This window comes from Hevea brasiliensis, chromosome 15 (assembly GCF_030052815.1).
Source record: "Hevea brasiliensis isolate MT/VB/25A 57/8 chromosome 15, ASM3005281v1, whole genome shotgun sequence".
Lineage (NCBI taxonomy): Eukaryota > Viridiplantae > Streptophyta > Magnoliopsida > Malpighiales > Euphorbiaceae > Hevea > Hevea brasiliensis.
In genome coordinates this window covers 71,589,495-71,603,655 of record NC_079507.1, presented here as the reverse complement: position 1 = coordinate 71,603,655, position 14,161 = coordinate 71,589,495, and the positions used below count along the sequence as shown (strand labels likewise).

At 34.5% G+C, this 14,161-nt stretch overlaps 3 protein-coding genes across 6 annotated transcripts; 1 reads left to right on the top strand and 2 right to left on the bottom strand.

Moving 5' to 3' along the window:
* Positions 1-1,325: 1,325 nt before the first annotated feature.
* On the bottom strand, positions 1,326-2,309 carry LOC110636268 (early nodule-specific protein 2). The gene has a single exon (XM_021785918.2). The coding sequence runs from the start codon at positions 2,307-2,309 to the stop codon at positions 1,326-1,328; it is 984 nt and encodes a 327-aa protein (XP_021641610.2).
* Positions 2,310-4,105: 1,796 nt separating this feature from the next.
* Positions 4,106-7,268, bottom strand: LOC110635531 (uncharacterized). 2 transcript variants are annotated; one of them, XM_021784909.2, is made up of 6 exons: positions 7,003-7,268; positions 5,881-6,024; positions 5,259-5,326; positions 5,097-5,147; positions 4,903-4,962; positions 4,106-4,791 (listed from the first exon to the last, which is right to left on the bottom strand). In XM_021784909.2, the coding sequence occupies exons 1-6, from the start codon at positions 7,124-7,126 to the stop codon at positions 4,483-4,485; spliced, it is 756 nt and encodes a 251-aa protein (XP_021640601.2). In that variant the 5' UTR covers positions 7,127-7,268; the 3' UTR covers positions 4,106-4,482. The 2 variants fall into 2 exon arrangements, with proteins under 2 accessions (XP_021640601.2, XP_021640610.2); XM_021784918.2 differs by having other exon boundaries at positions 5,881-6,003.
* A 1,384-nt stretch (positions 7,269-8,652) lies between these two features.
* LOC110635518 (serine/threonine-protein phosphatase PP1) lies at positions 8,653-13,182 on the top strand. 3 transcript variants are annotated; one of them, XR_009144268.1, is made up of 4 exons: positions 8,654-9,399; positions 10,784-11,343; positions 11,466-11,672; positions 12,932-13,182. XR_009144268.1 is itself a non-coding variant. In XM_058136790.1 (3 exons), the coding sequence occupies exons 1-3, from the start codon at positions 9,225-9,227 to the stop codon at positions 11,619-11,621; spliced, it is 891 nt and encodes a 296-aa protein (XP_057992773.1). In that variant the 5' UTR covers positions 8,653-9,224; the 3' UTR covers positions 11,622-12,678. The 3 variants fall into 3 exon arrangements, 1 of the variants encoding a protein (XP_057992773.1); XR_009144267.1 differs by having other exon boundaries at positions 8,655-9,399; positions 12,929-13,182; XM_058136790.1 differs by lacking the exon at positions 12,932-13,182 and having other exon boundaries at positions 8,653-9,399; positions 11,466-12,678.
* The last annotated feature ends 979 nt before the right edge of the window (positions 13,183-14,161 follow it).

The window sequence follows — 14,161 nt, the reverse complement described above, 5'->3', positions numbered from 1 at the left end:
GTCTTTGGTCTGCACATAGAAAAATATTCGATGTTGTTTTGGTTGCAATGTTCTGGTCTGCTGCTGGTGGTTCTGTTTTTTCTTATGTACTGGTTCTGTTTTATACGCAGCAGAACCTTGGTTCGGCACGACCTAGAAGTTTCGAAACATGTTCTGGAAATTTGACTTTTTTTTTGGCTAGTAACGGAGAGAAAAACAAAACAAAAGATTTTGACTTTCTCTTTCACAGTTTAAAAAGAAGTTGACTTTAATTACAAAAAAAAATGTCATTTCCAATATTTTTTTACGAATGATTTAATAAAATTTTAATTCGGCGACTAAAATTTATTATATAGTAATAATTAAATTTTGGTATATAACTTTATATTAAAATCATGTATATATTTTTGCCTGATGCTCTAGTATAATTTTTTTGTCTCATATTCTTTAAGGATGTAATTTATAGCGAATGAATAAACGTAATTTACTCTTAGGAAAAGTTTGAGACCCAAAAGTGAATGAACATAAGCAAATTTCTCATATAAACAAACATAAGAAAGCTACTTTTTAATGAATGTCATTTTCTTTTAACAATTCCAACAATTAAATGCAGTTTTGTTCGACAATTAATAAAATATGTCATTTTGGATCTCTTTGTAGTTTTAATGGCTAGTTTTGAGGGGCTCTTTCTATTTGGCTGGTATCTTAAGGTTGGATTCATTGACGATCAAGTGGTTGCTAGTCTTTAATCCCCATAGTTTATAAGAGACAAAGAAGCCTGAGCACTGCCCACCTCTTTTTGGCTTGTTCGGCACCTCCACGGTACTAGCTTTCCTCTCCATTAGCTGCTTGCCTCTCAGCTTGCCAGTTAATAGGGCGAACACAGTGGTTAAGAGAAGCTCTATTTTATTCGGGGATGGTTTCAAAAGCCATGCACAGATCACCAGAAATGGCTTTACTTCCCTCGATAGATAATTTCTCTCGTTAAAATGCCAAAATAAAAAATATATATCCTTGTGCAAATAGTTTTGAACCTTTTGTCATGTCCACCAATTAATGATAATTGCATTGTCTATTTGCACACAACGAAATCTTATAAAGATATAATCAAAATAAGAGAGAGATATAATCAAAATAAGAAAGATCAAGTACAAAGATGATATCGAATATATAATATGTAATAGTAATCCAAATAGAAGAACAGCCAGCTATACAACAGTGTTACACTACTACAATCCGATGCACAAACATTAAAAATGAGCCACAGGGAAACAGTACAGAAGATAAAACTTCTGTTTCTTATTTCATAACTATTTGTCTAAATACACCTAGCTAGCTAGCTAGATTCAGTTGGTTGGTGGACGCTTATGAGGTGGCTTCTCTTTCTTTCCTTTGCGTGAGTCCTCAACTACTTCTTCCTCAGCCAGAAGATGTCCGTGTGGTGGCTTGGATTTTGGAGGTGGCTTCTCTCCCTTTCCTTTGTGTGAATCCTCAACTACTTCTTTCTCAGCCAGAAGATGTCCGTGTGGTGGCTTGTGTTTTGGAGGTGGCTTCTCTCCCTTTCCTTTGTGTGAGTCCTCCACTACTTCTTCCTCAGCTAGAAGATGTCCGTGTGGTGGCTTGTGTTTTGGAGGTGGCTTCTGTTCCTTTCCCTTGTGTGAGTGCTCGACTACTTCTTCCTCAACTAAAAGATGTCCATGTGGTGGCTTCTGCTTTGGAGGTGGCTTCTCTCCCTTTCCTTTGTGTGAGTCCTCCACTACTTCTTCCTCGGCTAAAAGATGTCCGTGTGGTGGCTTATATCCCTTACCCTTATGCGAGTCCTCCACGACATCCTCTGCCAAAAGATGTCCATGTGGTGGCTTCTGCTTTGGAGGTGGCTTCTCTCCCTTTCCTTTGTGTGAGTCCTCCACTACTTCTTCCTCGGCTAAAAGATGTCCGTGTGGTGGCTTATATCCCTTACCCTTATGCGAGTCCTCCACGACATCCTCTGCCAAAAGGCGTCTATATCCTGGCAGAGGATTTTGTGATGGAAACTTCTCTCCCTTACTCTTAGGAGGTTTAAAAGAATCCTCTTCATCCTCAACTAGAAGGTGTCCATGTGGGGGTTGGTGTTTAGGTGGTGTTTTCTCACCCTTATCCTTTGGAGGTCCATGAAAGTCCCCTACATTCTCACTTAAAAGGTGAACCCGTGGGGGCTTATGGTTTAGGGGTGGTTTCTCGCCTTTACCTTTAGGAGGTTCTAGGCGATTAGCCAGTGATGTGGGGGTAGCAGAGAGAATCACTACTACTCCGAGCAGGAATAACTCTAACAAGCATTTAGGAGAAGACATCTTTGTTTTGATTTTTGTTCGAGGTGCGAAACTCAGAAGGATTGGTTTGCCTTTTATAGTACTACATGGTTAGACCTATGCCGTCACCACCCATGTCACACAGCATTTGGCGTTTACAATCCAGTAGGCGAGTTCATTTTCAACTTTGGCTCGTGGGAAATTTTCGTTAGGGAGAGAGGTAATGGGTCCGAATTTGAGTTGAAAACTTTGACAGATTCGCCAAGGTTGCTCTCTCCCCAACATAAATCTTCTCATACTTATAAATTAAGTACAATTTTGGAACTAAAGCCATTCCCTGTAATTCTTAACCTCAAGCTTCATTGTCTCTAGGCAAGACTACTATTTCCCACCTTCTTTTGTAGAAATTTGACATCTTGACACCATAAATTAGAAGTCCAGATAGAATTTTTTTTTTCTCAGTAGTAATTAATGTGATTAATAGGTGGATAAAAAAATTAATTTTTATATTTTCTTTGAATCATGAAATCCGTTAAATTTAGATGTTTCAGTGCTTGCTAGAGTTGTTCCGGACAGGCTGATATAGCTTTTCTATTGAAATTATTACCAATTTAAACGATGAAATAATTTCTTCATTTCACATTTAGGACAGTGATTTTTATTAGATGTTTACGAGCACTAATTAACAAACAATTAAATAAATCCATGATGGGAACACTCCACACTGAGCTGAAATTTTGGGCAATAACGCAACTGGCAAGGTAGCACTAGGATATAGCAGAACCTGGGGCTGGTAAATTGGAAAGCTTTATTGTCACCTCATGGTTCATTGCTCATTGCATTTGAATTTGGTTTCTTATCCATTTTCCATTTACTTAATTAGACATTTTAATGTGATATTTAGATATAATATTATATAAGATGCAAATTAAGATAGGTAGTGGACAAAAAGTTCTGATCTTGGTCAATGGTGATTTGAGGTTTTTCTACTCACCCTTTGAAACATGGTACCACTAGCAGATTTCTATGAATGAAGATTGTTTTATGGTTTAAATTCAAATTGCTAACAACGTTTTTTCTCTGATTCCCACATATGATTATGACCTTGAGAGAGGGACCGGACTGAAGACTTTTTTTTTTTTTAATAGAATAAAAACTTTTTTATTATAAAAAAAATTAGGGAAAATTTTATCAGAATAGATTTAGTCAGCAAACCGAGCCCAAAACACTCAAAGATCTATTGTAGTGACACTTGATACTTTGACAGCGCGTGATTTGTATATACACAAACATGTATATACCTTCCCAATCGGTACAAGTATATCTTTGAACTCTTTTTTCTGAAGAACAATTCACTCTGATTGGATTGATAATTTGATCGAACCATTGAAGTAATCATTAAAAAAGCAATTATTCTTAAAAAAGGAATTATTCAGTACAATTAGTGCACGTGCTCTCACTTTCGTAGAAGCGAAATCTATTCTCCTTATTTCATGGGAAACTCACTTTTATGTGGATGAAAGAATACTGAATTTATGTGCTCTCAATGTAATGTACAATTTTCCTTATTTAAATAATATTTTCATTTTTAATTGAAATTTTGATAAATTACAAAAATTAGTTGGATTTTTGGCAAAATTTACAATCGGATTCTTCAAGTAACATGAAATTTTTCAATGTGAATGGTATTAATAAGAAACCGAAACAAAGAATATAATATTCGATTTTTTTTGTCTGCCCATAGAAAAATATAACACATGAAAAATAAAAATTTAAACCGTTCGTCCAGTTGTAGGCATGGCAGATCAAATTTCTGGGATTTTAGAGCACCCTCCACATAAAAAAAGCCAAATCCTGCCACTTAATTTATGCATTGTTTCAAGCATCACATAATAACAAGTACATTCCATGAGTAACAACTTGTGCTTCAACAAAATCTGGTGAAGTCTAACACTAACAGTGAGATCCCAAGGATGCTCCAGTATTACCTTGCTCAATTTACAAGCAAATCATGTCAATAGATGCACCATTTAGATATATTCCAAGCACATTCCATGAGTTGATAGTCTCTTCTAAGTTCCAACCTGTATCCTCGCTTAGTATCATTTCTCAAGTCTAATGATTGTTCTATAATTACTGTTAAAAGTATTCACAATGCACTTTACTACTCTGCGCCTCTTGTTACAAGCCAAAAGTTCCTATTGATTTTCCCAAATTACTCATTACCTAGCATCTCTTCCTTAATTTTGTTTCTCGTTCTAGTCGAAACAGGCATATCTTCTTCTTGGATTGCTGAGTATCGGAAACTCCTCTTTTTTGAGAACTGTGCAGCAGCTGCCTGCGAGCCAGCTATAGCAGCATCAAGACTCCGTGATTCAGCCACTTTGGTTATTTTGGAACAATCATGATTAGAGGCAAGAAACCCTGGCTTCAAAGATAATGGATCTTGTGGATCTGGGAGTGGAAACTTAACTGGTGATGGTGCTTCAATTGGACAAAGACCTCTAACTGCCTCCTCATATATCTACAACAATTACAAATGGCACTACTGAAAGAAAAAGATATATATATATATATATATATATCCCTAATTAAATACTGAAATAAGGATACAAAGTCAAGTCTATATTTGTACCTTTCTTTCAAGGTTATAGATACGTTGGTACCCGCGCATCTCAATTGGCACTACCAGTTTCTGCATTGAATATAGAGATATGCTTCCATTAACATGTTCAATAAGCAGAATGCAGATACAGAAAGTTCACCCATCTTGACCATTAAGTTGCAATCTACAGATGTAATGTATTGCTGGGTCAATTAAAATTATACCCGTGGTTCTTCACAAAGCCAGCAAAAATCTGTTTGCCCTTCAAGTTTCACCTATAAAAGAGGATTCAGGTTATGCATCACTTGTGCTGAACAAAGTGCAAGCATACTCCATTAAATACAAAATAAAATGGATATAGTAAATAGAGGGTGCTGGGTGCCCACCCCTTCAGGTAAACCCTCCCAGCATACCAGCTCTTCACATTTTATGCAGCCAACAAGTTCAACACAACCTGCTATATGACCATTATATTCAGCTTTCACATAAGTTCCCTATCAATTTTACGTAAGATATTGAATGTAATCTCAAAGCACACAAATATCAGAACAGGGGAAATTCATATAAAAAATGATGATGATGACGAAGATGAAAATATTAATAGCAAATATAGTGCAAATAGACATCAGATTCTTTTAGCAGCCTCCACTTTATGAATATTTATGGCTCTTGTAAATTCCAAACTGAAAATACAAGTCCCTACTGAAGTAACTGCTTTGAAATTCTCTCTGTACTAATATTTATTGACCAGTGACAAATTTGGCACAACAAATCAAGCAGTGGGCAAGTTCATTAACAACTAAGGACACCACTCGGTTATCTAGCTCCTTCAATGCCTTCAATTTCCCCCCTGTATCTCTCAAACATATGTTAGGTTCAGATGTCAGGGAAATCACATACCCTAGTAAATCTTTATGAATCAATTTGTTAAGATTATGGTTGAAATATCCCTTGATAAAAGAGAGGATGAGGGCGCAAGTTCCAGATAACAAAGAAAATCAGCACGACCTAGAAGTTTCGAGACTGGGTAATGTTCTGGAAATTTGAGGTCTGATATCCCATCAACAGCATATATTTCCCTGTAAAAGTCCTCCATTGCTTTGATTGTGGCTGTATCTGGGACCTTACTAGCTGCATGAATCCAAAGTCGGCCTTCAATGAAAACAAAAGTTATGCATTAAGAACTAATCTGTCTATGCAAGAACCCATACAATTCAAGTTGGAGATTTGAGAGACAAAGCAAGTTAAACAAGTTAAAAATATTAATGTTAAATGTCCATGACAAAAGTATCTAAAACTGTAAGTCAATTACATTTGACAACCAGAGAAAAATCTTAACCATTTTAATCTGAAACCAATGAGTGCGAGCATTTACGTGACATGTGAAAATGCAAGACAAAGACAACATCTCTAATTACCAACATCTTCTTTCTTTTTTGAGATAATAATACCCAAGTCATTAAAATAGACTGATTCATGAAATTAGATCGAAGTGTGTTTAAGAGATGTGCAAGGAAGGATGGATCTTATTCAGAAAATTAAATCCAACTCACTGACAGAATTACAAGCATTGGTGACAGCTGAACCTATAAGACGAAGATGAATAGCATATTACCGAGTACTCTTAAAGCAGGCATAAGACATCCATTATTGGGAGCATCTACATATGCTCTCTTTCCTAACAACGTATAAGTGCTGTAAACACTAGGCCATCTCTGGGTTAATTCCCAGGGAATCGCAATGAAAATGTTGCAATTTCAGGTTAAAAATAAAAATTAAAAAAAAAAAAACCCTAGAATGCAGTTTGAGTGAGTCTGGTTTCTTAGTTCTAGACTGTCTAAAATTCTGTATGAATCCTCCTTGATCTTCCAAACAAATCAATCGCCATCTCCCATTGGCATTTTTGGTGAGCAACAATCATGGGCTCACGTAAACAGCAATCTCAAATTTACGGAATGATTTACAAAATCAATGGAAGCAAACAAAAAAACCCAACTTAATGATATATTAAAAAAAAAAAAAAACATTATGTCCAGTGGATGCAACAAAATACATAATTTATTAAAAGAATAAATGATAAAAGCTAAGTAAAACAAAAAAGGTTTCATCCTTTTTGCAGATACCTCATACCTCTAACAGAAGCAGGCCATGATCTCCCTTCAACGCGCTTAATACCATGAACAAGCAAAGAAGCCCATGGCTGATGCAGTGTGAGACATGGGATTGTGTAGTTTCCTTGATTTTTGCCTCCCATTTTGCGTTTGAATTAGATTCTAAATCGTTTTATAAAAAAAAAAAATCTTGCAGTGCCCTCTCCTTTTATACAGCAAAAAGGAAAGAAATTCTCCGACCAGGGAAATGCCCTCTCTTATCAGTGGTTATTTCTTTTCCCTCCAATTGCCAGGTATAGAAATTAGAAAGAAGGAATAATTATTGGCTAAATGTAAAATTTCACTTAGGATGTTCAATTTAATTAATTGTTAATTTTTTATCTAAATTAATTTAAAATTTTTAATTTAAATTTTATGTAATGTAAAAAATTAAAATTTATAAATTATATTTTTTAATTTTTTTGATTTAGATTAAAATTAAGAATTTTAATTATTTAATTTTTATTAATTATTTAATTTTTAGTTAAAATTTTTTATTTAATAAAATAATATTTTAAATTAATTAGGCTGAATTTGGATTTTAGAATTTAAATTCTAAATATTTAATTTAAAATTTAAATTTTGAAATTTATAAATTAAAAAAAAATTATTAATAAAAAAGTTGTGACACTTGGCATATATTTATTTTAAATACATGAGATTTTGATAAAATTTAAATTTATTTTTATTTAAAATATTTATTTAACTCAACTCAATTAAATTTTAATTTTAAAAATTTAGAGTCGATTTTAAAATATTTAACCTAAATATAAATTTATAACATCAAATTTCTCAATTCAAACACAGCATTTGAAAAAAAAAAATCTCAAAACACGATGATTGACTCTAAAATATCTTTTAACTGTAAATTAAAAATAAAATCTTCAATCCTACCCATTAATCATAAGTACAAAAAAAAGGAAAAAAAAATCTCAATTCGACTGGTATAATCCTAATTATTTAAAAAAAAAAAAAAAACTCAGTCCTATCTATTAACGAAGAAAAAAAAGGCAATTGTCCAATAAAATTAGATTTCATTAAAATATCTTATTTAATAAATATATGGACCAATTTGATAATAAATTTATTAACAAATATAAGACTAGTATTGGAAAAAAATAACGATGAGAAAGTTTCCTCTCATATAAGCCTGACAGTAATTAGACTCTAAAAATATCGAAGTAATAGGAAAAAAAATGAAAAAGAGTATTTTTATTGAATGAAAATGCTAAAAACGTTTTCTAAAGGTACTTTTTATCTGTATCCATAAAAACTTAGGACTTTTGTTTAACAATCTAACAGAATGATATGAAAACTAAGTAGGAGCATGATTAATTAGATTCCAGCAACTTATTCACAAAATTAGAGGAGCAAGACTGAGTTATCTTAGTTCAATCTTAATTTATACTTTAATAAACAAGTTTTGAAATCAAATTTAATTATTAATGGTAATAAATTAAGTAGAAAGAAAGTTTACAGAATTAGGAGAGAAATAGTTGAAATATTGGGAGTTGGGAAGATAAGATTTTTTTTCTGGTAAGGTATAGTCATGGCACGCCATCACTAGAAATGCTTCAATGGTGGAACAGATGCTCAATGTAAAGTAAATGAGAATGCTCTAATGGTAGCCATGCCCGTTCCTTGTTTACATTACTTCAAAGTTGAAAGTTTGAAACTGCAAGACCAAGACTAGTGCATGCTCACAGCTTACATGCGTCAAAAGGTGGCTGCTGCAGCCTGCCTGCCTGCAACTTTCGCAAGAGCTCCTAAACAAAGAAACAAACAAGCAAAGCAAGCGTCTCGGTCGTCTTTCTTGCTTTTTTATATTTCTCTTGATTGGCATTTTCACCTACCTACTTACTTTAGCTCTCTTTCTTCCTTTAAATTCTATACCATCTCAAAACATCACATTTTCATTTCTCAATAACACAAGAACATATTCTTTGTTCTTTTTCAAAATCAGTAGCCAACGTGCACCATTCATTCTTTGCTCCACTACAATGAAATAAAAAACACAATTTCCCATCCCCTTTAATCTTCTCCCTCTTTATAAAAAGCATTTTGGTATTTATAACAGCTCAATTGAGTCAAAGGACTTGTAGTGCTGCTGGTAGTGGCGTTGGCCCTTATTCTCCTTCTTCCTTGCTTTATCTTTTCCATCTTGTTGTTTGAAGGTTGAGAAAAAAAAGGAGGCTGGGAGGTATGGATCCTGCTGTTCTTGATGGTGTGATTAAGAGGTTGCTTGAAGTTAAAGGCCAACCAGGGAAACAAGTGCGGCTTTCTGAGACTGAGATTCAGCAGCTTTGTATCACGTCCAGGGAGATTTTTTTGAGTCAGCCCAATCTTCTGGAGCTTGATTCTCCTATCACAATCTGTGGTATTTACCCTCAAAACCTATATGTGATGTCTATTTGCATTTTCTTTTCGTCATTACATTAAAATTAGATTTCTCTCTGAAGTATGTTATTATCGATTTCCAACTGATTGGGGTGGGTTCAATTGATTGAAAGATTAGTTTGGTTTTGTTTAGTGATGAGCATATATCAAAATCGATTTCTCGGAAATGGGTCATGATCTATCTTCAATTTCTTATGATTTCTGCATCTGTTATGTCTCATATTTATAGGTGAATTGTCTTCTATTCTCGATTTTGCTAGTATAATATGCCAAGGATATTTTATGAATTTTGTGCCCATAAAATATTCCAAGTTTGGAAGTCTGTTCTTGCATCTTTTGGATCATTTTGAACTAAAAGATGTTTTTCACTGAGCTTGATTCCAGAAAGTGTGCTCTTAATAAGGATCAAAGTCAGTTTAACTAAACTGGGTTTTTAGGTTTTCTCAAAGAAGGATCCTTATTGCCTTATTAAGCTCAAGGAATGTTTGAACCAAAAATTATCAAAAATGGCAATGCAATTTAAAATATTTGAAGTAAAAAGGGCCAGTCACCTACTTCTAATCGAGGGCCAGGAATTTTAACAATCTCACTGGTTGAGTCAATTGTCATCTTCATGTTTGTCAGTTGAACAAGTTGCTAGGTCTGGTGCTGCCCATCATTCTCTCCATATTTTGTTATGCATCCACTTTCAAACTTAGACCAGTGATCAACTGATCATTAGTGTATGATTCACATCAACAAGACTTCAATCACTTGGATCCGGTCTGTATCCTAAGTTCAGCATAATTGATTAAGCTTAGCTAGTCTTGTCTATTAAAGCTTGACATCTTTTGTGTATTCATCAATCTACTCCATCTCGTGAATGAAATATCTGGGCCTGTTAGTTATATAATAATGTGAGCCAACTTGGCTACTCTGCTTTCTCAAATTTAACCTCTGCACTAGATTGTTTTCTAATATATCATCTCCTGTTCCCCCTCTGATTTTGGGTTGCAGATGTTGAGAATTTAGATGGTGAACATATTCCTTTCCCTGGTGACTTCTGTTAAGTCATGCAATAACTGATTGTGAACTGTTGTACTAGCCAAACATTTACAAACAGGAGGAAATTTTCAGTTCTTGCTTCAAAATTTTAATTGCACACTAGTGCACCAACTCAACACAATTCAACCAAATTTCAAGCCAACTAGTTAGGCTTGGCTGTATGGATCTTTTGCTCTAGTTGATTACATTTAGGGAAATTTTTCTTTAATAGTATTATTCATATGTGTCTTTTTGCTTTTAACGTTATTCATCTGGAGTATAGTATTTTCCTAGTTGGGAAAATCACTCTCATGTCTTACATTGTTTCTTTATGCCACCAGGAGATATACACGGACAATATTCTGATCTTCTGAAGCTTTTCAGATGTGGCGGATTTCCACCTCATACTAACTATTTATTCTTAGGGGATTATGTAGATCGCGGAAAGCAAAGCCTGGAAACTATATGCCTTCTCCTTGCATATAAGATAAAATATCCTGAAAAATTTTTCCTACTGAGGGGAAACCATGAATGTGCTTCTGTAAACAAAGTATATGGATTTTATGATGAGTGCAAAAGAAGATTCAATGTCAAACTATGGAAAATATTCACAGATTGTTTCAACTGCTTGCCTGTGGCAGCTATTGTTGATGAAAGAATTCTCTGCATGCATGGTGGACTTTCTCCTGATCTGCACAGTTTGGATCAGATAGTGAATTTACAACGACCTAGTGTTGTTCCAGACTGTGGTTTGTTATGTGATCTCCTCTGGTCTGATCCTAGTGGAGACGTAAAAGGTTGGGGAATAAATGAAAGGGGTGTTTCATATACCTTTGGTGCTGATCGGGTGACAGACTTTCTGCAAAAACATGATCTCGATTTGATTTGTCGAGCTCATCAGGTGTGGAAATGCCTTTTAATTTTAAACATCAACTATGTCCACACACTAGTATTAATTTATCTTGGAATGTATTATGTATTATTTATTTATTTATATTATTATTATTATTATTACTTTCACAGGTTGTAGAAAATGGATATGAGTTTTTTGCGAACAGACGACTTATAACCTTATTTTCAGCTCCTAATTATTGTGGAGAGTTTGACAATGATGGTGCTATTATGACCGTGGGTCAGGATTCAGTGTGTTCAATTCAAATACTGAAACCAGCTGATTAGAAGCCAAGCATGGCTACTGATAAGCCTGGCAACAGTACAACCAAAATCAAGGTACATCTCATTCCTTATGGCTCCAAATATAAAGAGTTACTGACCACATAAAGTTAATTAGAGAATGGCCTTTGCATGAAATTTAGTCCTTGTCATTTGTTAGTGTCTCATCTGTAGAAATTCTTGTATGACTCAGTCCACCACGTGTGAAGAGGAGCAGTTAAAATATACGAGTCAATTTCATCAATTACACATTAGCCCCCCTCACCCCTGCTCACATTTTTTCCCAATTTTCCTTTCTTTTTCTTCCCATTCAACATTGAAAGTTTGGCGCTGAGAGATGATGGGTACTGAATTTTATTCTAATAGTTGAGTTTTCACATATGCTTCTCTCTGCATGATCACATGTTCATATGTATTGCTCTGGGTTAAAAGATTTATCCTACCTAGTGTATGCATGCCAGTTTCTATATAAAGGCCACAACATAAAGTACAGGAAACACCTGAATCATTTATATTATGTTCTTCAAGTAACATGGTGCTTCACCACCGGTAACATTTTATGTTTACAATAAATATCACCTAGAACTAGCATGGACAAATCAAGAAAGTAAGCTGTGCTTATAATCATGCTCAAAAATATGTCTATATCTCAGATACATCCATGCCTAGGTAGCATCCTCAAAACATTGTTCGTTCTTCCTTGATGAATTTTGGTCTTCATTTCCTTCTGAAAGTAGCCTTCACAAAAAGTCCTCAGTTTGCACTTCTGATGCATTGCAGTGCTTAGATCATACATGAACTGCTTTCTTGATGCTGCATTCCCTCATTATGCTTCTTTCCTTTTAAAGCATCTGATTGTTCACAGCTCCCATCACACCATGAGATGAAACTAATTACTGGTCCAGTTGCACATTTAGATTTATCCTAAAAGATTCCCTTCATTGTCTTTTCCGTTTCCCTTCAATTTTTTAGCGTTTCATACTGTTTTTCTCTTTGATAAAACTTTAGCCATATGTTTAATTGGTGTTGGATTCTTGTTAAGAATAAAAGATATTTTCCTGCATTCAGCTGTTCTTGTTCTCCCAGTCCCTTGTGTCTTAAATTGAAATTCATAGTGTATAAAAATGCATTCTCTTCGTTTCATCACCCCTTAACATTTTTCTCCTTTTTGGGTTTACAAAGGAGAGGGAGTACTCGATATACTTAAGTTGAGAGACACCCACCAGGCTAAGCCTGTGGGTGCCACTCTTATCCTATTTTTAATTATGTGGGCATGATTTTCTTAATAACGTGTTCCATTTTCCTTTTCGTAGTAGCTTTTAAAAGTATAAGGAATCTGATACAGTGGAGCGATATATGAAGGAACCAGCTGGTCTGGAAAGTGACGCAGAACATTGCCAGTGTGCCGTCTAGGACTATTGTAATGGGCAACTTTGTTTAGGTAAAGATAAATATACAGAAGTTCCTCCATGAAAATTTAAGGAGGCTGTAATATGGTCTGTTATTGTTGCCTGTTGCAACTCTATTACTATCACATAATAATCACAGAGCAGCGAAGATTTAGTTCTCTGATTTCTCCAAGTTGTCATTTTCATCGTATCAAATTTACGTATATTTTTAATGTGGGAAATTTTCATTCTAAAAATACAAGAATAATCATTCTTATTTATCATTACACAAATCTAAGGCACACATAATCGCACAATTACAATCACACAATATAAGAAAAGAGAAGGAAAATAACACAAGATTTACGTGGTTTGACAAGAGAAATTTTCACTATGATGAAAATAGTAAGATACAATCACTCATAACTCTCAAATCCCAACTCCAATGTGTTTCCAGAATAATTTGCCATAGATTATTATAATATTTATACTGGCTCAGACGCGAAGCCCACTACTGACCTCACTTTCCATCCTAATTGGGTCGCAGCTTGAATCTTTCGGGTTGAGTCACAATTCGGGTCCATGAAAACATATCCAAAATTCAAGCCACATAAAAATAATAATTATTCCCCTTGAGTTGAATTCCCTCCATCATCAACAAAATCACAACAACACTCTGTCTTGCCACATGCCCTCACAAAGGCATTACTGAGTACTACAAATACCAAGCAAGTATAGGTAATGCCTAAACTTGCTGACTGAAACTCCTTTGGTCATTATATTTGTTGGATTTTCATGTGTAAAGATTTTCTGCACAACTATAGTCCCCTGAGATACAATGTCCAGAATGAAGTGATATCTAATATCATTGTGTTTAGTTTACTCATGACACATTTGATTTTTTATAAGATATATTACACTCTGACAGTCACAAAACACTGTTGGCTTATTCTGTATCAACCCAAGATCGGTTACCAAACCCTGTAACCATAAAACTTCTTTTACTGCCTCTGCTAAAGCCATATATTTAGCTTATATGGTGGACAAAACAACTATAATTTGCAATGTCGCCTTCCGACTGATAACATTTCCAAGTAGAGTAAACAAATAACTTGTCAAAATCTCCTCTTGTCTAAATCCCCTATAAAATCTAAATCC